This window comes from Chironomus tepperi, unplaced genomic scaffold, assembly GCF_022539635.2.
Source record: "Chironomus tepperi strain 1889 unplaced genomic scaffold, CSIRO-AGI_Ctep_v1 contig_199, whole genome shotgun sequence".
NCBI classification, from domain to species: domain Eukaryota; kingdom Metazoa; phylum Arthropoda; class Insecta; order Diptera; family Chironomidae; genus Chironomus; species Chironomus tepperi.
The window spans coordinates 83,239-107,017 of record NW_027226321.1 but is presented as its reverse complement, the minus strand read 5'-3'; the positions used below and the strand labels follow the sequence as shown (position 1 = coordinate 107,017).

The 23,779-nt window shown below is 36.7% G+C and overlaps 1 protein-coding gene across 1 annotated transcript in view; it reads right to left on the bottom strand.

Annotated features, from left to right (window-relative positions):
• The window catches only part of LOC139090055 (cyclic nucleotide-gated channel alpha-3), a 108,408-nt gene that overhangs the window by 21,780 nt on the left and 62,849 nt on the right, over positions 1-23,779 (bottom strand). The window contains exons 2-3 of the mRNA XM_070639743.1: positions 6,404-6,740; positions 666-1,486 (exon numbers count right to left, since the gene is read on the bottom strand). Of these exons, the coding sequence (XP_070495844.1) occupies positions 666-1,486; positions 6,404-6,740 (1,158 nt within the window). The remainder of the gene's footprint in view (positions 1-665; positions 1,487-6,403; positions 6,741-23,779) is intronic.

Sequence of the window (23,779 nt, the reverse complement as noted above, 5' to 3'; positions counted from 1 at the left end):
AAGTTTGACTTTCTTCAAAAAGCTTAACTTTCTTCAAAAAGCTCGACTTTCTTCAAAAATCTTCACTTTCTTAAAAAACTTCCTTCAAAAAGCTTAACTTTCTTCAAAAAGCTCGACTTTCTTCAAAAATCTTCACTTTCTTAAAAAAGCTCGGCTTTCGTCAAAAAGCTTGACATTCTTCAAAAAGCTTGACTTTTTTCAAAAAGTTTGACTTTCTTCAAAAAGCTTGACTTTCTTCAAAAAGCTCGACTTTCTTCAAAAAGCTTGACTTTCTTCAAAAAGCTTGACTTTCTTCAATAAGCTCGACTTTCTTCAAAAAGCTTGACTTTCTTCAAAAAGCTTGATTTTCTTCAAAAAGCTTGACTTTCTTCAAAAAGCTCGACTTCCTTCAAAAAGTTTGACTTTCTTCAAAAAGCTTATATTTCTTCAAAAAGCTTGAAAAAAACTTGATTTTCTTCAAAAGCTTGACTTTCTTCAAAAAGCTTTCGTCAAAAAGCTTCAAAAAGCTTAACTTTCTTCAAAAAGAATTTCTTCAAAAAGCTTGACTTTTTTCAAAAAGCTTAACTTTTTTCAAAAAGCTCAATGATTATCAAAAAGCTTAATAATTTTCAAAAAGCTCAATTTTCTTCAAAAAGCTTAAATTAAGTCAAAAACCATCAACTCACCCTGAAACTCCTTCCGAGCAGCACTAACCGACGTGACAATATTAGCAACATGCCCAAGAACCGTTGCAAACAGCATCAATCCAAACAATAATTGACATATCACGTAAACATATTCAGCTTTTGATCGGGGTCTTGGTAAATCACCAATTGTCGTTAAAGCAAGCGTACACCAGTAATAACTTTGTAGATATTGTTTAACAACATCAACTGATTCTGAATCGCTAAAGACCCAATTCTTTGAACCGAATCCATTATTCTTATTAATTATATGATACAAGCATCCATTCCAATGGAATATCACCAGTAAATAGTGTATGAGCGATGTCGAACGAAAAAGATTTGGATAATTTGTATGACGTTCCGTACGATCCATGAACGCCCAAAATCGATAAATTTTGACTAATCGAAATGACCTTAATATTGAATTGAATCCGATGCTCAAATATAAAAAATCTAATGGTAACAAGCACAGACAATCGATATAAAAGGTCGTCGAATTCATATAATGTTGACGCATTTTCGATGAATCCGTTTGTAGTACGCCATCCTCAAGATATCCCGTACGAAAGTGAAATAGAATATCGAGTAAATATAAAAAGTCGGAAAAGTAGTCAAGACAGAACCACATAAGTAGCGTTTCGCCGTTAATCTCTTGAAATGCAAAACGAAAGATGATGACCCAAAAATTATATAAAAATGCTAATGACACAACCATTGACCAGTAATAGCAAAGACGTCCCGCGGGATCGAACACAAATGTCCATTTTGGTGAAGACTTTCGATGTGATGTTGTTGTGGCACATACTGAGCGACGTATTTGTCTGTAGGGAAAAAATGGGAATGCATTAAAATATATGTGAAATTAAATTAAATGTGTGCGGCGATGATAATCAAAAGTTAGACTATTTTAAGGCAGAACTTGAAGTTGACTTAGATTTTTTATAGCATCGAGTTGACTTGAGTCGACAATTGCATACAATATCCGAGTTGTCTTCGAGATCTGTTGTCTGAAAGGCTTTTTGGGTTGAAGAATTAATCTTGGGGGTTTGTCCAAACAAGCTCAAATGGAACAGACTGCAATTAATAGTCATAAAGTCTAGTTAACTTACGAACTATTCAAAATTTTACAAAAAATTATTTGGTTGAACAATTTAAGCCGTATTTTAACGGGCCCTGTATTCATCCTTGTGGTTAGAATTTTATGTCAAGAATTATAGTAGACACAGCCTGTGTCACACATGGTTGACTAATCGAAGCCAGTTCTACTCGGGAATTTAGAGACAGCTATGTCATGGATCCTTTATCCTACAACCTTTGACCCCTTATCGTTATAATTCCATATTTTGATGTCTGTATGGCACCATTCATATGCTTTTTAATACACTGATCCCGAATAGCACAAACTGGTTAATCCCAAGTTAATCCAGTGTTGTCCAATCTTTTGTTCCGACATTCTAGGTAGTAAGCAACAATTGAAACAGCACACATGCGGTTCACGACACACTAGTGTACCGCGGCACACAGCTTGGATCATACTGAGTTGATTGATTAATCGATCGACCGGAACCACTCTGTTTTGGTGCCGAATATTACTCGACATGTTGCCGAACTTATATCGAATCTGCTCAATTTCATTGTCTACTACAGTGTTGCTAAATCTTTGTGCCACGGTACACTAGAATGTAAGCGAAATTTTTCCAAAATGTCATGAACCTTATGCTTTATATGGCAACTTTCATTCTGTACTCCCAAGATGTGCAGTTCCACAATAAAGCTATAAAAACACTGACCTATTAGAGCTGTCTAGGAATTTCACAAAACATCATTTTAATTTGATTACTAATTACATATCATGTTACACAAAATTTAGAACATAAAATAATATCTTGTTCAAAAATTGCTAATTATTCTGTATGCATGATTACATGCCCATGAGGTATTATTATTGTTCAATGTAAATTATCTTGTGAACATAAACATATTTTGTAATATTGAGTAATTCAATGAATTGGCATTGTTAGTCAAATTAGTTCAATATTGAGTCTTTTGGAAGCAAGACATTGAAAATGGGGCAGCCATCGATAGAGAAAGACTGTAAGTTGAAGTTTTGTGTTGATTGCATTTTTAAGGAACAGTTCATATGGAGTTGAAGCTGGACTAGTTTGGATATGACATGGATTTGTTAGCTTCGGAAGATTTTAGCAGCATCTAGAATGACTGACGGGGCCTGACTGACTAACTGACAGGGTGACTTGCTGGCAGACTGGAAGCGTGGCTGGCTGTCTGGCAGATTGGGAGTGCAACTGACTGGCTGGTTAGCTGACTAGTAAAGTGGCTGGCTGACTGACTGGTAGTGTGGCTTGTTGGCTGACTGGAAGAGTGACTGGCTGACTGGCAGAGAAGAGGGCTGGCTGACTGACTGACTGACTTGCAGTGTGACTGACTGACTAACTGGTAGGGTTAACTGAATGACTGACTAGCAGGGTGGTTGGCTGACTGACTGGCGGGGAGGCGGACTGACTGACTGACATTGCAACTGGCTGACTGACTGGCAGGATGACTAACTGGAAATGTTATACTTCACAAGGGCCAGCAGAAAAAAGTTCTATTCAGATTTTAATCGGTTTCAAACGAACCAAATCGATTTCAAGTCTAGGTCAATATCCGAAATTCGAATTTAATTTGACCGTTAATTTTAAACTTTCCAAAATTTAAAAAATATTTCTCTATTCCAGCACTCAAAGGAGTAATTGTCATAATGCTCCGTCTCATTGGCGCATATTCACCAGATGGAACGCTCCTGTCAGTTCCACAGATAGTTGAAACAATCATTCAACTTATAGCACTCTTAAGTCAAGTGTACGGACTTGTTCATTTATGGCCAAATCCAGCTGAATTATGTAGATCAACAGCTATTTATCTATTGAGTACTCAATCAGTCATTCGAGGCATAAGTAGATTCACAAGAGATGATGAGAAGGCATTGAAGGAAATGTTCGGAATTATTGACAGATTTTTTAATGAAAATGAAAAAAATGAGAAATTTTGTCCAAATTTGGTATCGAATGTCAGGTATTTCAGGAAAGTCATCATATCGTATTTGATAGCCTGCTACATATTTTATCACTTGCCAGTCACATCAGGATGGCTAATGACTTTAATGACTGGAGAATTTGTATTGCCGGTGCCAATTAAGTTTCCATACATCGATTCCAATACAATATTCGGCTATATATTCTATCAAGCATTTATAGCACTAGTGTCCACAACATTATTCCTCATTATTGCAGCTGGAGATACGCTCAACCTTTATCTTAGTCTACAGACAATCACAATGGTGGATATATTCATGCTTAAGCTGCAGTTCCTTGGAAAAGATTTAATGAAAGTTCGGGAAATGGAACTGGAAATTCAAAATGATATGTCACTGTCCAAAAAGATGAAGACCAAATCTGACCAGCTTTATCCACAGGAAGCTCAAAATATTTTAAAGTCGACAATCAGTTCCAATTTGAATAAGCTGAGAATCATGAAAATTCAGATAAATCGGGAATTTATAAGCTTAATAAAGGAGCACAGCAGCTTCAATGACTACATATCGCAAATGCTGTCGTTTAGAGAACTTATAACGTTCACGACATTATACCTGAATTTCATTGGAATTGGACTTTCTTTGGTGATTATCAAGTTCTCATCAATATCATTTGGAATTGCAGCTGGAATGGTTTTTACCCTTCAAGTGTTCATGCATTGTGTAGAAGGAACATTAGTGTCTATTCAAAATGGGAAGCTATTGACTTCAGTTCAAGAATTTCCATGGTTTGAGCTGGATAGTGTCCAAAAGAAAATATTTTTGCAGTTCCTTTGCGTCTGTCAATGTACTAATTGTATATCCGTACCGATTATCGGGAATGTGAATATGGAATTATTTACTGATGTAATGCAAGCTGCTTATTCATTTTTGATGTATGTGATTCAGTTTGTGAAATAATTTGAACTAAGTGGAAGCAAATTTATAATGACAGTGAGTTACTCACTTAAATGAGCATGTATCCCATGACATAAAAACAGCAATCAATTTATTTGAGTTTATTCAATTTTGTGAAATCCTAATAAGTATGCTTAATCATGTTAAAATTTACTGTCAATTGCAAGGCATTTTAATTTTTAAGAACATGAATTTAAACTTTGTCAATCTTTAAGTTTCGGATCGCACTATGCAGTCTGTATGTCTGAATTGGTACAATGAAATTTAAATCGCAGTGTCTCCAGCTCTTAAGGTTTTTGATATAGCACTTTTGATGAGTGAATAATAAAAATTTGAAAAATTATTTTGAAATACACAAAATCGTTGTTACTTCTTTTTGAGCTTACTCAGTGACGGAGGCGTAGCTAAGTGGTACTGTGTGGGTTTCATTTGGAGCATGGAAACCTGCTCCGTTCTACTTTCTGAGAATTGGCACCATTTTTATAGCGAAAAATTCATTGCCATTTTAATGAAAAGACGTGATCTGCTATATTTTAGACGGTACGCTGTAATTTTCCTTGCTGCTGTGTCCTGACAAAGCTTTAAAATGTCCCAATTTTTCAAGACAATGAGAACTCAATAAAAATTCGAAGATATTATGCACATTTCCTTTAAATATCGGAATCAAAGCCCATTTCAAGCCCAAACTTAGAAATGATCAATTTTTTCCAAAAGTGTCCCGATATTTAGCGTAAATCTTCTGATCATTCTTATTTTAACCGAATTTTATGGCAAATAATCGGTTTCTATTGCAAAAAAATCGGTTCGTCTTATTGAACGGCTCAGCGAATATTGTAGGTCGGAAATTAAAAACCCATCGGTAATCAGTAAATTACGAGTTTAAAACTTTAAATGAGAAACAAAGTCTGTGAATATGAACACATTTTGAAATAATTAACAATTTCTGAATTTTTGGAAAATCGTTAGTTTTCTGCTTACAATTTATGAATCAAGAAATACAATGTCAAAGTCTTCAGGAGAACCGTTCATTTATTACGTAGAACTCTTAAGGAGAAGGGCTGGATAACGATCCCAGACCAAAACATTTGTAAAGACATATTTGAATTTTTCTTGTATTTTAATTATTTTAAACTTAATGCAAATATCTACTCAAATGAACATTTCAAAAAATAACCCAAAAATCTAAATTAAATTGAATCTGCATAGTTGCAATCGAAACAGCAATGACCAACAAGACACAAGCTCTATCCAAAAATATCACAAATCGACTGTTGACAATACAAATTTATATTACCAATAAAACCCTTTTATATCCAAACAAATTTGATTAGACTACTTAAAAATTTCTTCAATGTAGCAAATTGAACATGTCACGAACATGAGCTTTTATATTTATTTACTTCCATTTTTTTTTTTGTTCTGTTCAGCAAACTAGCCGCAAGCATATCCTTTTCATTTAACCATTGGTCCATTGTAGAAAAGTTACAACTTTGTTGTGTATTCGAGATATTCAACAAGCAATGACCCATTCATGTTGTACATCGTATGTATGCCTTAATAGCTAATGAATGGAAAGCCCAATCGGCAAATTCAATTATATTTTTTTTTTTACAAAAGTTTCTTCTTTTGTCCATTCCAATTTGATTATCATCATGAATGGCTACATTTTTTAACCGCACTGCAGCACATACAGACACAGTTAATATGTAGGATGTAAATGCTGTCCGACAATAATCAAGTTTACACTCACCTATCTGCATTATTATTACTATTGACACCATTTCCATTATTGCTAGTTAAATGATTGGTCGATGCTGATGTGGCAGTCGGATGTGCAAGCGATTCACGCTGTCCTGTTGACGGATTCCATGAGCCAAGTAATGGCTGTTCACCTGCTTTTAGTTTACTACTACTTTTGCTCTCATTCTTACGCGATAAATCCATATCAGACGTTGTTGCTGAATAGGAATGTAATGGATGTGATACGCATGGTACTGACAAGCTATCACGTGATGAAAAAAATCCTTGCTGACTAATGCTTTGACCAATTTGGGGTCTTTGCATTCCAATCTTTGAATTAACAATGTCTGTAAATGGATAAAAAAAGAAATTTTGGTGAGATAAAGTTATAAGGCATTATTTGAGGTTAATAAACATCATGGACAGGAGGTTGAAGGCACTATGAACTTTCATGTTGCTATGGGAATGGAATTCCATAAATGACTGTTATTGGGAAGTTCATAAGCCAATTAAATTTTTACAAAATTAATTTAAATAAGTTTCTGAAAATAAGTAGCTTAGAATCATGACTGTACAAGCCTTTGACTTCAATTATTTTCTGAAAAATAAAAATAATATTCAGCAGTTCACTTTTATTATTTTTAATTGGTCTGTATTTTGAACTTTTTAAAATTGGTAGCTTTTTTTTGGAATTACTTGATATTTAATTAAAGGCTATTAAAAGTAATAGCACAATCGATCAAAAATCCGACACCAGGACGGCACAAGGGCGAGATGATTCAGACTTGGTGTCGAATTCGACTTAAATCTTATTCCCGACCGCCATGACTCTGGCTTGAATCCCTTTTGATTAAAATTTGATTCCAAAGCAGGCATGACTTTGAATTCGTTCCAGATTTGATTTTAAATCTGACTCCAGGATAAAATGACTCTGACTTGGTGCCGGTTTCGATTCTAAATCAGGTGCCAAGACAGCATGACTCTGACTAAGTGCCGGATTCAATTTAAACCTGGCTTAAGGCCGGCATGACTCTTATTTAGTACCGGATTCAATTTTAAATTTGACCTCAGGTAGGCATGAATCTTACTAAGTGCCAGATTAAATTTTGAATGTTCCAAGTCGGTATGACTCAGTGCCGGACTCGATTTAAATCTAATCCCTGATAGGCATGACTCTGACTTGGGTTTGGATTTGATTTTAAATCTAGTTCAAGGTCGACATGACTCTAACTTGGAACCAGACTCGATTTATTTCTGGCCCCAGGCCGAGATGACTTTGACCTGATGATGGATTCGATTTAAATCTAGTCCTCAACCTGAATGACTCTGATGTGGTCCATGTGACACCATGTCAGAGTTACGCCGACCCCGGTGCCGGATTTCGGATCAATTATTCGATTTGTACAATTCTGAATAGCACATGACTTTTGGACATGTCATTGATTCCTTATAATAAACTTGGATGTAATGAGGGGGTGGTTTTGAACTTATTCAGGGACGGGCTAGGGTAGGTCAACCAATATAGCCGCCCTCCATTTTGTTAAAGATTCTTCATTTTGTTAAGGATTTTCGAGACAAAAATCCCCAAAAACCCACTAAATTTTCAAACCAGTTCACCTTTAAACACCATTTAAACAGTCAAACTGAACAAGCCTTTAAACCTTCAAAAAAAAACAATTTGTTCCATTTAAATAACTTCAAACAATTCAACAGGACATCACTCATTGACCACTACAGTTTATTGATTCAGCAAACGAGTTTAGGAATTTTGATGCTTAATTCAATCAAAAATGTGATGAATTTCAATCGATTTTACCTTCAAAAATTTCCCATTAGAATTTTTTTTTCAATTACAATTTCAACTGGAAACAGCAAATAACTGAATGTATGAATGAATATGGATATGCAGGAATGAAAACACACACAAATGGAACTGGAATAATAGCAACAAGAATGAAAGTAAACAAAAAAAAAGTTTAATCTTATTTCTTTCAGCCATAGGGGCGCAGTCAAGCCAGCATGATATAAAACAGTAGTTCACAGGAAATTGATGGAAATTTTTTTGTTATTTGTGTGTATCCAAATGACACACGCAACTGAGATGGGAGATTTAGGATAGAAAAAAAATGCAATAAAATCATTTCAAATGTCAAATATACTTTTTGGGGTTTATGGTTGGAGATATTGGATGTGATTGTCATTAATTTGTCCACTTGACCTGTCTGTCAATTTGTTGTGTATTTGTCAGGTATTTGTCGTCTACCTGTGGACTAGCTGTCGCGGATCTGTCATCAATCTCTGTCGTGGATTTTTCATGAATCTTTCATGAATCTGTCATGTATCTATTACGTATCTGTAGTGTATCTGTCGTGTATCTATCAGATATCCGTCATGTGTCTGTCATATAGTTGTTGTGCATCTGTCATGTATCTGTCGTCTCTATCAATCATGTTTCTGTCATGTATCTGTCATGTATGTAACTTAAATCTGTTATGTATCAGTCATTTATCTGTCATGTATCTGTTGTGCATCAGTCGTTTAAATGTCATGTATCTGTTGCGCATCTGTCATGTGTCGGTTGTGCATTTGTTATGTATCTGTTTTGCATCTGCCATGTGTCTGTCGTGTATATTTAGTGTTTCTGTAGTACATCTCTCGTGTATCTGTCGTGTATCTGTCATATATCTGTCATGTATCTGTCGTCAATCTTTCGTGTATCTGTCATGTATCTTTCGTTTATTTGTCATATATATTTCGCGTGTCTGTCATCTATTTGTTGTGTATCTGTTCTCTATCTGTCTCTGTTTATCTGAAAAATGCGCTTCAGCTGATATTGATCACATCTACATCAACTCATTTCCTGCTTTGACAGAAAAAGGCATGTGCCCATGAAAAATGTCAATACACTCTCCATGTTTTGCACATATTAAATTAGTATCTCACACTGCGAATACCATAAAAATGATATAATCTAAAGGAAAAAGTCGGATAAAAAAGTGTGGTAAAAAGAACAACAACAAACCGCAAAGTCATCAACATGTGTGAAGTTTATCAAAAAAAGGAAGAAGGGAGGATAAACATCAAAGACATATTATGCACATTGGAAAGTAAATCAAAAGCATTTTTATATCCATCAAGTTGGCCTTTTTTTTATCAACCACAGCCACTTTACTCACTGTGACGACTTTAATACTTTCTGAAAGAAATAAACTTAACTAAGAACGAAACTCGACCGTTTCTAATTCAAATAATGCTTCTCTGCTAATTTATTAAGTATTTTCTTTTTAAAATTTGTTATTTCGAGTCGTCTCAAAAAATGAATGAAAAATATGTAAAGAAAAGGGGTTTTACACTAAAAATATTATGCATCAATTCAAATTTAAGCAGAGAATGCGTTACATTAATAAATTGAGTAAGTTGAGAAACAATTAATTCATTAATAATTAATCATGTGACGATGAATCCGTAACAATCTTCGGGGGCCCAAATGTGACTTTACCCCATTCGTTGCCATAGCTGCATTGAACGACATCCATATCCTTATCAATTAAGAACAAGGTTTCATCAGACAGAATGGGTTTAAGCTTCTTAGCTTTAGCCTTTTCAATCTTCCTGCGAACGGAATCGTCGGATAATTTAACGGAACATAGTCCATCTTCCTTTATGCCATCAACTATTTTCTTGAATTTGATGGCATCTTTCTCCAGTGAAAATTCTATAAACGCAGTGGATCCTAGTCCCCCTTGAATAAAAAGAATGTTTAAATGATGTTTGATGTAGCACATTACCTTCGTTCCGAATTCGCGGAAAGGATACGACCCGACCACTCTAAATTTAACAAAGCGCGTAAGTTTCTTCTTTTCCTTCTTGTTCTTCCGCTTGTTGTCATCACTTAAAGCGACTGTCGGATATTCCTTTAATTCTTGATCAGTAGCAGGAACGGAATTTAATAACGTTTTAGAGCAGCACGGTTCCTCATCAAATTTCTCATTTTCATTCAACGTCAATGTAATACAATCATCAGGGACCTCCGAAACTTGTAAGGTAGGTTCAGGAAGCGATGGAATCTCAGGAACATCTTCAACTGACGTGATTTGGCTTACCACGCTTTTAATGGAATTAGAGGCCTGTGAAACAATAGGACGCATAATCACTGATTGAAGAGGCTTCTGATGAACCGTGACGGAGATTTGAGGCTCTAATTGCCACTTAGGAACACTGTTACGATGAAGCAAATTAATATTGGCTATGCTGTCAGTGAGGATAGCTTTATGACGGCCATTCACTAGGTTGGAATCGATATTGTGATAAAGTATAGTGGCTGAATCACTAATATTAGATTCCAATAAGCCGTCAGCACAGCAGAAATCAGTACCGGCTAGCTTCAGTACTTGTTGACGGGTCGGCAGTAGAAGAAATCCGAAAGAGCGTGTCATTTGTCTACTTTCAGAAAGACACCATCTGAAGCACCTAACCTCAGTTAAAACTTCGAATGTTTTCAATAATGTTGCGACGTATTTAGTTGTGTTGAACTTCATTTGGGGTAGATTAAATAAGGCCAAGGGTTTAGGTACCTTACCGATGCTATCCTCAGTTGCTGTCAGGAACGAAGGCTTAAAGTAGGCATTACCTAATGATAAATTAGGAAAGGTAATCACGATGTTTTCGCGAAGTTTCACATTTCGATGCTTTTTTAATAGTGTGTTATATTCGTCACGATCAAGAAGGAACAAGTAAATGCAGTCGAACGGAACTTTAGCTACATAATCGTACACTCGCGCTATTCCTACGATGGACTTAATTTCAGCTTCCAGTTGGTCCACGATCTTGCTTAACGGCATACTTTTTGATGCACCGTCTACTTGGATAATTAAGGAATTATTTCCTACAAAAGAAGAGTTTCTTTTCATGTTAAAAAAATGGATTAAGAGCTTCGAGCAGCTACTTATAAAGAACTCAATTTCCTGCTTCGACCAGCTAAGGAAACAATTATTAATTTTTAATTTAATATTTCGCTTCGAGCAGCGTGAAAATTTGCGAATAATGGACGAACTAAAGTTTCTTACCCCTTTTGCTGTAAAATTGCGAAGTTCAAATATTGAACTTACGTTTACTTTTGAAATATTTGCGACCGTTGAATCGTTCTTACCATCACTTTTAGGTTTCTCCTCATGAAAGCCGTCTGTTAAGCAAAGTTTTGCTAAATTTCGCAATGCACGATTCTTCCTGATGACTCCATTAGCCAATATAACGTCTGCGACTCTAGCGACTCCATCTTTGCCTAAATGAATGCGTTTAATTCTTCCTCTTTTCCATTCTTTGCGCGTTTGATTCGGTTCAATAATTAAAACTAAGTCTCCCACTTTAGGAGGAGGCTCCCTTTTATGCCACTTAGTTTGCTTAGTTAACTCCGGTAGGTATCGTGATGTAAATTTTCTCATCAATTCGTCTGCAACAGCTCTTCCTCTTCTATAAATCGACCGGTCGGGAACGACTGAATATACGTTTTTGTGAATTCCGGGCAGAAGCGGCCATCCACTCTTATTTTTGACAAGGTGATGTGGAGTAAGTATTTCACTCTCCGTAGCGTCGATGGCATTCTCGGTTAGAGGACGGCAGTTGATGCGGTGAGCCGCCTCTTGAACTGCGATATTAAGCTCTACACGATTGACTTTCCTTTTCTCCAAAGTAGTTGACAATGCTCTTTTCACTTCTTTAATCAGCCTTTCATACACAGCTCCGAACCAGGGCGCGTGCACTGGAATAAATTGCCATTCAACGCGGAATAGCTCAGAAAGTTTAGGTCCTATAGCACTGATTTGCGAGTTGAATACCTTTTCTCGCTGATAATCCTCTTCTAACGTTTTTGCCGTCCTTTTGAAGTTGGAGCCGTTATCACTAACGAACTTTCTAACTGGACCGTACGCGGTCCAGAATGTCACTATGGCTTCTAAAACACGCAGAGATTCCATAGAATCTAGTATATGTAAGTGTATGTACCGAGTAAGTGTACATACAAAAATGAGAATGTAGACTTTCTTAATATTCCCATTAACTGTGGGTCTTAAGGGTCCTGCAATGTCTATACCTGTAACCTCGAACGGTTTTAAATCGGCATTAACTCTGTCGTTAGGTAATGGTGCCATTTGTGGCGAGTAAGGAATAGCTCTTTTAATTATGCACCAGTTGCATCTAGATTTGATAGACCTGAAGGCAGTTCTCAGTTGTGGAATCCATACTTTAGATCGTAGTTCTGCAATTTGAGTTTCCGTAGCTACATGTTCATACTTGTAATGATAAAACGCTAGTAAATTTGTTACTAAAACATTTTTCCTGGGGAGCAAGGGCACGAACTGTTGAGGATGACTTTCCTTATTTAAGTTGGTTCTCGCATTAATTCTGATAATCCCTTGTGGATCAAGAAATACATTTAATTGCTGCATCAGGGGATTTCTAACCGGTTTACCTTCAGCCAGTGCTTTATATTCCATAGCGAATTCTTCACGTTGAATTTTTCTAAAGATGAAATGTTCTGCACGTTCGATATCTCCAGCCTGAATCAACTCAACGTTATTTGTTAGTTTCTTTAGCTCTTTAATAATAGAAACATTATTAAACTGTTTAGTACGAATTAATGGAATGAAAATATCCATGTATAATTTTAATGCTCTGGCTACAGCTCTGGTCAATTTAGTCCATTTGGCTCTAATCGGTGCACTCAAGCGATCAATAGCATCATCGCTGGCTATAGGACAGTTGACAGGAGGAAGGATGTGAGTAGCGTACTTATATTTTTGTAAGTAGATGTTATGAGCACAGACAATATTTTCGCTTAATAGTTTGTCTGGTAATTTCGGCCAATATTCTTTGTCTAGAGAGATAAAGCTTGGTCCTTTCATCCAGATAGAATTGTTACATGAAAAGTCGACCCTCTTCATTTTAGTGCATAAGTCAGCGACATTTAAATCTGTGGGAACGTAATTCCATTCTCTACGTTCGGTAATCTCCAATATTTCCTCGACCGGACCTATTGCATACTTGACCAATTTTTGATTAGGGTTCAATATCCATCTTAATACTATTTCTGAGTCACACCAAAACGAACGTTGCAGATTGATACCTTTTAACGCGACCGTAATTGTCCTACTTAATCTCGCTGCTAACAGTGCGGCCATCAGTTCCAGACGAGGCATTTCCTTTATTGCTGTTTCGGTTTTTAATCTTAAAGGTGTTACTTTAGCTTTCGCCATTACGATTGATGATTCTACTCCTGTATCTGAACTGATCGTTAAATATGCGACCGTACCGAACGCTTCAGCACCAGCATCTGCGAAGATATGTAAGTGAATTTCTTTACCTTCACTTAGAGCATTCAAAGTAGTGAATCTGCGGGGAAACTTCAATTTAGCGATGTCTTTGATTTGTTCCAGCCACATTTTCCAATCTTTTACTGCTTTATCTGGAATAGGATCATCCCATCCGATTCTACTCTCCCAGCTACGTTGAAGAAGTATCTTTCCTCGTATAGTAAAGTGCGATATTAAACCGAGGATATCGTAAATTCTAGCTAAAGTGCTAGCTTGATCCCTTTTAGTAGGTTTCTGGTTAAAATCGTTTACTAATTTGACGAACAGATTATTCTCTAATCTGAATTGAAAGCAATCTTCCGTTGTGTTCCACTGACATCCCAGTACCTTAGCTATTTGACTTTCATTCTCGCTTTCAATCAACGGGATAGACGATTGTTTAATTGCACTATTAATAGTCCAATAGCTCCTTGCTGTTACTTTGAAAGGCTATCAGTTTCCATTTAATAGAGTCACAAATTTCAATGCATTGCTTGGCTATATTTATTGCCTTTTCTAAAGTAGGTTCTGACGTTAATACATCATCCATATATGTAGAGTTAATTAAGGTATCCGCTGCATCAGGATATTTAGCTATCCACTTCTCTGCGTTTTTATTCTTTATGTATTGGGACGTGAATGGGCTGCTAGTAGGACCAAAAAGCATTACAGTAGCTATAAAAGTTTTCATCGGTTCGGTAGGAGATACTCGGAATAACACACGTTGGCATTGCTGGTCACGAGGGCATATTTTGATCATGTTAAACATAGCCTTAACGTCAGCCGTGAAGGCGATTTGATTCATTCTCATCCGTATAAGAGGGTTAAGGATGTTAATCAATAAGTCAGGACCTTTTAATAAATTAGAATTTAATGACGTCCCTTTGTAAATTGCAGAAGCGTCGTAAACGTTGCGCATCTTTGGCGGATGTTTATTTTCGTTAATGACCAAAGACATAGGAAGATACCAAACGTTAGGCCATTCACCTTTCATATCTTGTTCGTCAGCCTCTCTTAGAAAATTCAGATTTAGCATTTCCTTCACGTTATTGTTAAAAGCTTCATGATGTATCGGATTTTTCAGTAACTTTCTTTCCTCCGCTAATTGACGTTGCAATACAGCTGTATAATTATTGGGCATTCTAGGAATTATTTTATTTTCTCTATTCCATACAAGAGGAGCTTCTACGTAATTTCCTTCCACAAATTTTACTTCCTCATCAAGGATTTCAACGGCTCTGCGTTCATTTTCAGTTAACTGAGTCTGAGTGGCTCGAACGCCCAAGGACTCTACTGAAAAATGTTCAACTAACAGATTATGTAACTTTTTATTGGTGAATTTATTCTCGCTCTCCGGATCTTCGACCAGATCTTCAATTTCATTTTCAGCTTGTGCTAGACAATTAACATTGCTATTTTCCTCTTTCAAGGTACTAATATGTGTAGTTCCTCCGTAAACCGACCATCCAATGCGAGTTCTTACTGCGATAGGACCGTTTCCTTTACCTTCAACTAATTCACATCCTTCGATCAGGTGTGCGTGAGGTGCTCCTATTAACATAACTGGATGTTCATTAAAATATCCCTCGAACGGAATATTTTGCAAATGCGGAAAGTTTCTGCGTAAAATCGACATATCCAGCGTCCTCTCAGGGAGATATAAATCATCCAGCGCGAAACAGTTGTTCAATTCAAATTTCCTAGCATTGTCGTCAGTACTCTGGATCAGCAAATCGAATTGTAGAGAGTTACACGTTCTTGTTGACTTATCCGCCCACTGCAGATGAAGAGTATGTGGATCGCCTTTGATACCTAATGCTTCACGAAGGTCATTACGTACAAGTGTAACTTCGCTGCCACTGTCGCCGATAACTAAGGCTTTGATGTATCCTTTGGGTCCCCAAAGTTTTACTCTAAAAACTTTCACGGTTTTAGGTGTTTCGTCTTCGTGTTTCACGTCTGTAATAGCGCCCACGTTTAATTTATAAGTTAGCCTAACTTCTCTTGGGTCCATGGTGTGAAAAGCGGCGCTAGCGTTAGCAGAAGTTTGAGGAACAGCTCTTTGTACCGAATTTCGAGCCTCATTCACCCTTTGATTAGCTCTAAATGTGTTGTTTCTAGTGTTGGAACGTCTTTTTCTAAAATTAGAAGCTCGACTCGATCGTTCTGCTTTATTAGACGCATCGTGTATAGAGACATGATGCTTCGAACAGCATCTGCTCGTCTTATCCACTTTGAGGCCACAATTAGCCTTCATTTCGCATTCGGTAGCACGATGTGCGGAAGTAAGGATACAATTTTTACATAAACCTTTATCGAGAACCCACTTTAATCTTTCGTACTCGTTCTTTTCTTTGTACCGTGGGCATTGAATGGAATAATGTTCAGGACTATCGCAGAAGGAACATAATTTTATGGTAGTAGCTACTTTTTCCAAGTCGTATCCCAGGTAAGGAGCGGTGGATTTATCTCTAATCTCGAACTTATAATTGTCATTATACTTCGGGTTTGTAACTGAGACATTGTAAGTCTGATATGCTTTAAGCTTAGATTTATTTTCGGGTTCGACGACCTTTTTCTTCATAGGGGCATCGTCTAGTAGCGGAATTCGTTTGAGCAGGTAATCATAAATCGTTTGTACATCCATAACGATAGTAGCAGCTGCTGGATATTTTTCACGATAAAAATCTTTGCACCTCAACCTATCTTCATGACTGAATTGACTAAATAAAGCTTCGGCAATTGCATTAGTATTTATATATCCTATGTTTGCATAACGGCAAGCAGCGAAATAGGCTTGTATCGATGACTGAAGTTTAATAGCTTCCATTTTATATAGATTTGAGCTGAATTTAAAGTTTCTCAACTCCTCTCCTCTATTTCGTACCATTCTCATCTCATCGCCGTAGGCTATTTTCAAAGTAGCCATAATCACTTCCAACGACTCGGCTTCAAAAAGATCCCGAACAATTTCGAACGCTTCTCCTTTTAATGCTCCTTTCACGAAATACTTTAGCGACACTTCATCACCTCCTAGGTGCTCACGATATCGGTCAACGTCTTGTTTAAAGGCGAGCCATTTATTCTCTTCGCCTTTAAACTCGGCAATTTTCGGCAATGCTCTTCGTCTCAAATTCTCTAGATTCCTTCTTTCATCCCTTTCTTGTGAGAATGTAAGCCTTTGCAATAATGAGGTGAAATCGGCTGCATTAACTGAAGCCTGAGTATCATTGTTGTGAACTGTTTCGTCTAAATTTGGCACATTTAAATCCTCTGGATTATTGCTAGATGAGGTATTAGCTATAGTCCGATTAATTTCTATCTCGGCCATAGTATTGCCTCTAGTATAAATGCTCGATAAGGCGTTAGTAGCTAGATTAGTCGGTGTATTTTGCATAAAGGTAGACGACGATGGGACATTGAAGCTCATAGAATGATCAGCATTAACGGCCTGTAAAGCTGATCCCTGTTGTTGTTTTAAACTTATTTCGGCTTCACGAATTTTGGCTTGAGCTATCTCAAGTTCTTTTCTGAAGCGTTCGCTGACTTCTAGGGAGCGTTTTTTGTCAGCTCTTGATTGCATGACTTGTTTCAGCACATAAGCGTTGATGAAAGCTGGATTTTGGGCTATTTCCGGGTCTTCTTCCACCAATATTTGTTTGGCTCGTCTGTTGAACGATTCCAAATCACTCTTTCTAAATTCCAATTCAGACTGGAACTTCTCATTAGTTTCTTTGACGTTAGATCTCAGGAATGTAGCTCTTCTGACGATCAAGCTGGCTTTATAGCCAGTCTGTCTATAGTACGTTTGGCAAAACTGATTAGCTAGATCGTTTTTGCAGTCTGCACACTTCCACGGTACTGGTTCCTCTCGAATTAAATGAGCGTCAAGATCCATACAACCAGCGTGACACAGGCGGTTGCAAAAGTAGCACAATAACATTGGATTATGCTCTGTTCCAGCAGGCGTCGTAACTTTACCAGATTTGTTGGGCATCACACATTCCAGCACGCAGCACCTCGTCTCAGGATTCAAATCTTCCCCAGGAATAAAATAAGCCGATATTTCCGACACAGCAGGATCCTTGTTATTGACGTGCTGGAGCCATAGCGGGTTTATGCTACCATCGCTAGCGAAGACATCCGGATCTCTATCTGACATGTTGAAATGGCTAAAATACTAATTCCACGAATGATTTTCCTCGAACGGAAAGCAAGATAGCTAGACTCGACCGTCTAGCTATAAGGAACTGAATACGACAATTTCTATAGCGTAGAAAAATTGCCGACGACCTCTTGTATGGTACGTTCTTCGCTGGATCTTCACTAGATTTCAGCTGGATCTCCTTCAAGAAGTTATTAGACTAGTACTGACAGTTCTATACTGTCTAGCTCGTTATAGTGCTTAGGCTGCTCGATCGCACTTGCCTAATTAATCAGTTGAGAATTAGTCGACCCTAATTCTCTGAACAGAAAAAACATGTGTTTTCTGAAATATAAGTTTTACAGGATTGATCGACCTCAATCCCGTTTCTAGAATAGCTATCGACCTAACTATTCGTAAGAACATATAATTAAACTAATCGATCTTAGTTTAATTTCATAAAGTGTGAAAAGCTTAGACAGAGAATTTTCACGTGGAAAATTCAAAAACAAATTTTAAAACTTTTTTGTGACGACTTTAATACTTTCTGAAAGAAATAAACTTAACTAAGAACGAAACTCGACCGTTTCTAATTCAAATAATGCTTCTCTGCTAATTTATTAAGTATTTTCTTTTTAAAATTTGTTATTTCGAGTCGTCTCAAAAAATGAATGAAAAATATGTAAAGAAAAGGGGTTTTACACTAAAAATATTATGCATCAATTCAAATTTAAGCAGAGAATGCGTTACATTAATAAATTGAGTAAGTTGAGAAACAATTAATTCATTAATAATTAATCATGTGACGATGAATCCGTAACAACTCACCTATTAAGCTCTGTCGACTAAATGTCGTCTCACAATTTGTATCATTCGTTATATTTATATTAGTAAAATTTGTATTGATGCTGCACTTTGATGGTGCAGTAAAGTGCATTGTATTAGCATCATCAAAATCACTTGACTTAATACGATTACGTAATTGAAGTTGATGTTGCTTCCGCTGTTGTTGCTGTTTATGATGTAAATGCATTAACGATGGACTCTTAGACTCAATAAAATGACATTCATGTGTTGACCTAAGGTTATTATTGTCATTTGGAACGCAGAAATTGTATGCTATAGGACGTGATTGTAGCACAAATTAAAAAACCCGGGACGATTTAGAGAAAAAAGACAGAAAGAACCAAAAATAGAATTGTTATATGAGAATGAGAATGGAATTAAGAATGCTGTGGAATTATATATTTTTTAATTGCATACGAAGAGATAGAGCACAAGCATAAGAGACAGAGAAAGCACACAGCATTTAAAAATAAAAAAAACCATTGAGGCATTGCGGGAAATAAAAAAACACTGAATGAGGAAGAGACAGAATTGATTTTTTTTTTTTTTTCGGGGTAGATCTAAATGTGGGAATGTGATCATTAAATGGCAAAGCTTCACTAATGAAGCACATAATTTTAAAGCTTAATGCTTACCATTTTTTGAAATGGTAAATAGAAATCTCTTTATGATTATAATCTTGTTTAATTTATCCTTAACATTTGAAATGCTTCTTAATGGATACTGATTCCCATATTTGCTTTTAGCATAACAGCATAAATATGCGCTTTTGAGTGGTTTTTTGGATGTAAACTTAATTGTCACAATCTCTGAGATGAGATAGACAGGTTATGAGCTAATAGTATCTATGTAATTTGCATGATATTTTAGACAGTTATTTTTCAAAAAGTACGAATTTATTTTTAATATTTTTTTAATTTATCTACATGCTGTACGTAAATACACATACTAATCTGTATAGCACTAGTTTAATAATCGATTCTAAATCTGGAATCAAACCGGCATGATGGTGTTGAGATTGAGATGATTCTGACACCAGGCTGGCATGACCTAAACATGGTATTGGGCTAAAGCTGAATCTGGTACCACACCAGCACGACCTTGGCATGATGCTGGACTTGAACTGAATCTAGCACTAAACCAGCATGACCCTTGCATGGTACTGGATTAAACCGAATCTAGAACCATATCGACATAACCCTAGCGTAGTGCTGGATTAAAGTTGAAACTGACAACACACCTGCATGACCTTGGCATGGTGGTTGGCTCAAGCCAAATCTGACACATGATCGATCAACAAATTTGTGCTGTTCAAAGAGTCACCAAGTAAGCAACCATGGTGACTCAATAGTAAGCTGTACATATATACATACTAGTATCAATCCCAGAAAACAAACAATTTTGTAATTTCGTTAGCACTGTGCAAATCCTTGTCGTCCTGACAACACTACTCTATATAATGATTGATAGATCGGTCTCTATTGGGAATCGAACCTACGTCTTCATCACAAAGTGATAAAAATATTCAGTCTGTTGCCTAGCCACTCGACCATAGAGACCTTACTCTTGACACTGGCAGATTTGCCTATGTATAGCTCGATACCCTAGATTGCGCTCTACTCAGATACCACATACCATACCCAAGAATATCCAGTCACAACAATAATCAGCTCGATCTAAAAATGCCATAAAATTTCACACACTGCGAAACTTCAAAGCCATCCTCATCTGAGGATTTTGTCTCAAAAGTATCAAAACTTTACAAACTCTCCATTGACTTAATACGATTAATAATTAATAAAGGTTCACTTCCATTAGAATCATTTTCAAACTTCTCGTCGTTCAACATTCATTCACAATCGAACGAAATGATGATAAAAAAAGCAGAATGACAATGGTGAATGGTCAGTGACAGATACGATAGAGAATAGTCGAGAATAGGAAAAAGTTTTATTTTATTGTACATATATGGACAGTTTAAAAAGATAGATAAGAATGTGAACGTGAATAGGAAGAACAAAAACAAGGGAACGGGAAAAGGATTTGGATCATTAAAAATTGAGCACAGTCACATTTATTTATTTAGCACACATTTATGGTTTTTAGAGTTTTTGTAGTAAAAGGATGAAATTTTAAATTCAATTACAGGACATGATGTTCAGTGAGTGTACACAGAGACTGTGCATAAAAAGGGATGATATGAAGTTATTAGAAATGGATGAATGAGGCGCATTAACATGGAGAGCTAAATTGCGATGAAGGTACAGATTCTGTCAAATGTGATTTGTCACAAGTGTTGCAGGTCACAAGTGTCACCTGTCACATGTGTCTCTTGTAGATGAATCGACTGTCACATGTGCCACTTATAAAATGTTTCGGCTGTCACATGTGTCGACTGTCATACGAGTCGTATGTCACATTAATCGACTGTCACATGTATTGACTGTCACATGTGTCGCTTGTCACATGTGTTGAATTTCATATGTGTCATCTGTCACATGTGTTAACTGCCGCATGTGTCTACTGTCACATGTGTGGACTATCACATGTGTTGACTGTTACATGAATTGACTGTCACATGTGTAGACTGTCAAATGTGTTGATTGTCATATGTGATGACTGTCACATGTATTGACTGTCACATGTGTTGACTGTCACATGTGTTGACTGTCACATGTGTTGACTGTCACATGTGTTGACTGTCACATGTGTTGACTGTCACATGTGTTGACTGTCACATGTGTTGACTGTCACATGTGTTGACTGTCACATGTGTTGACATACGATGTGTGTCGCTTGTGTCGCTTATCACCCACATTCTTGTCTCAGCTCATGACCTGCCCATCATTATAAACTTGTCATCAATTAGTCCTAAAACAATTTTGTCCACCCGAGACTTTTTCATCAAATTCTTGACCAACACCCCCACAAACATTCCATCCAACACCATCACCCAGACACTCATCCAACAATCATCAACATTCCATATAAAAGCAAGCTAAAAGACACATTAAATAGAAAGTTTTATAAGTAAAGCAGCGGGACATGTACAGATAAATGAAAATGGGCAACAGTAAATGACATTAGCTTTCCCACTGACACATTGCGCACAATAAATAGTCTAGAGTCTACTACACAACAAAAAAAAAGGGCAACTGACTTTATTGCAGTCAATTTCACTTCTATTTATGTATCGTGACAGTTCAGTATAGTGTAATTAATTAAAGTAGTGGCTATATTTCTGTTTTCGAGCTGCATTAAATGGAATGAATATCTTGAAGTTTATTGCTTGAAATTGTGTGGTTTGTTGTAATGTGTTGGAGATAAATTAATTTCGAAAAAGTTTATAATGGATTCATGGGGGGTTGAGGCTATTAATGTACTGTGTCTGTATCGTTTTTGGATCAACAGCATGTTTGAAATTTTTGAAGGATCATTAACAAATGACATTAATCAATGGGATGTTCTTACTTTTAGTTACTTTATTGGTCATTTAGGTCGATTGGGGTCCATGACTGTTTAGGAAATTGGCAAGCGGTAGCCGGTGATGAAGCTAGTTTTAGACGGAATCTGAGGAGGCCAAGGATCACAATTGATCTAACGTCCAGAGTAAGTAAGAGGACTTCTTTAGACGTCTCCTAAAGCTGACTCTTTCGTTGGCTTCCGTCTGCCAATTGCCGAACCAAATGCCATATTGTCGCTATCAACAGCTTCTCTTGATGAGTTTGAGGATGTTCACATATTGAAAAATCCTTAATAGCCGTACAATGGTCCTTAAGTGACGCAAAACCTTGTCATTGGCAAGTGGCAGCCAGCGATGCAGCCAACTATAGGACGCCAGCTATGAGAGACTATGGACAATAATTGACCTGACCTCTAGTGAATTAAGTAAGTAAAGCCTCAAATTCCTCCTAAATCGACTCAAAATTCCACTATTTAGCAGTGAATGACTCTCAATGGCTCTGACCACCCCACAACTAAATTTAAATGAAAATTCCACAAAATGTCAGGAGACATAAGCGACAATTTTACGACTTTTTAGTAGCCGTACGGTGGTCTCCAAGTGACGCGAAGCCTTGCAATTGACAAGAAGTAACCAGCGATACAGTCAATTTAATGGGCCATCTATAAGAGGCTATAGACCATAATTGACCTGTCCTGCTTTTGGCTTAAGTAAGTAAACCTCAAATTCCCCTAAATCGACTTCAAATTCCACAATTCAGACTTCCCAACGGCACTGACCCCAATGGCTCTGGCCTCAAACCTTAAATTCCCTCCAAAATCAACTCAAAATTCCACAACAAAACAGTGATCGACCCCCCAACGGCACTGACCACCCCATAACAAAACTCAAAACTCCATAAAATGTCACGAGACATAAGAAACATTAAGTATCTTAAAGTGATGATTGTCGAATGGCATTAAACACCTCATCAAATATTTAATATTAAATGCTCACAGTCGTATCGTCATCTATTCCATCCCCTCAATTCTTCCACTTCCATTTGCTATTTTTTTGTAAATAGAAATAAAAAACTTTTCTTCTTTCCTCAAACTTTAATGACTGCATGAAAATAAAGAAATGAAATTGTTTAAACTATCAAGTTTTATGGACATGTAGACAGTGATTTTCTTTCCATTGCATCCCTTCTGTTGCTGGATTTATTTTAACATCATCCCGACATTACTTGATGGGTAAATGTGTCGGTGAAAAGTTAAACATTAAACTGATTTTTTTTTTTGTGACATGTATCGTATTTGTTTTGTCTATAGATTGCTTTAAAAGGTAGTATAAGTTTATAGAAACTTGATATTGTACGTGTATGCTCTAATTTTAACATCATCTTGTTTTAATGGAGATGCATCAATGGATTATAGTTTTCAATATAGGATTAAAATTTAAAATAAACTTTTGGTAATACTTATAGCAGAGGTAGACAACCTGTGTGATGCGACATACTGCATTTTGTCAAGACAACTACATTAGTTAGACACCACACGACACATTGCATTATGTCAAGGCACACCACACGACACACTTCAAGATATC